Source organism: Myotis brandtii, unplaced genomic scaffold (genome assembly GCF_000412655.1).
Source record: "Myotis brandtii unplaced genomic scaffold, ASM41265v1 scaffold127, whole genome shotgun sequence".
NCBI lineage: Eukaryota > Metazoa > Chordata > Mammalia > Chiroptera > Vespertilionidae > Myotis > Myotis brandtii.
The window spans coordinates 1,537,435-1,537,741 of NW_005354464.1; the positions used below are offsets into that span (position 1 = coordinate 1,537,435).

The 307-nt window shown below is 62.9% G+C and overlaps 1 protein-coding gene across 1 annotated transcript in view; it reads left to right on the forward strand.

Annotated features, from left to right (window-relative positions):
• The window catches only part of SOX2 (SRY (sex determining region Y)-box 2), a 3,740-nt gene that overhangs the window by 1,732 nt on the left and 1,701 nt on the right, over positions 1-307 (forward strand). Inside the window, exon 2 of the mRNA XM_005859500.2 lies at positions 6-301. Within this exon, the coding sequence (XP_005859562.2) occupies positions 6-301 (296 nt within the window). The remainder of the gene's footprint in view (positions 1-5; positions 302-307) is intronic.

The following is a 307-nucleotide window of genomic DNA, read 5'->3' on the forward strand; positions in this document are numbered from 1 at the left end:
AACAGCCCGGACCGCGTCAAGCGGCCCATGAACGCCTTCATGGTGTGGTCCCGCGGGCAGCGGCGCAAGATGGCCCAGGAGAACCCCAAGATGCACAACTCGGAGATCAGCAAGCGCCTGGGCGCCGAGTGGAAACTTTTGTCGGAGACGGAGAAGCGGCCGTTCATTGACGAGGCCAAGCGGCTGCGAGCGCTGCACATGAAGGAGCACCCGGATTATAAATACCGGCCCCGGCGGAAAACCAAGACGCTCATGAAGAAGGATAAGTACACGCTGCCCGGCGGGCTGCTGCCCCCTGGCGGCAACA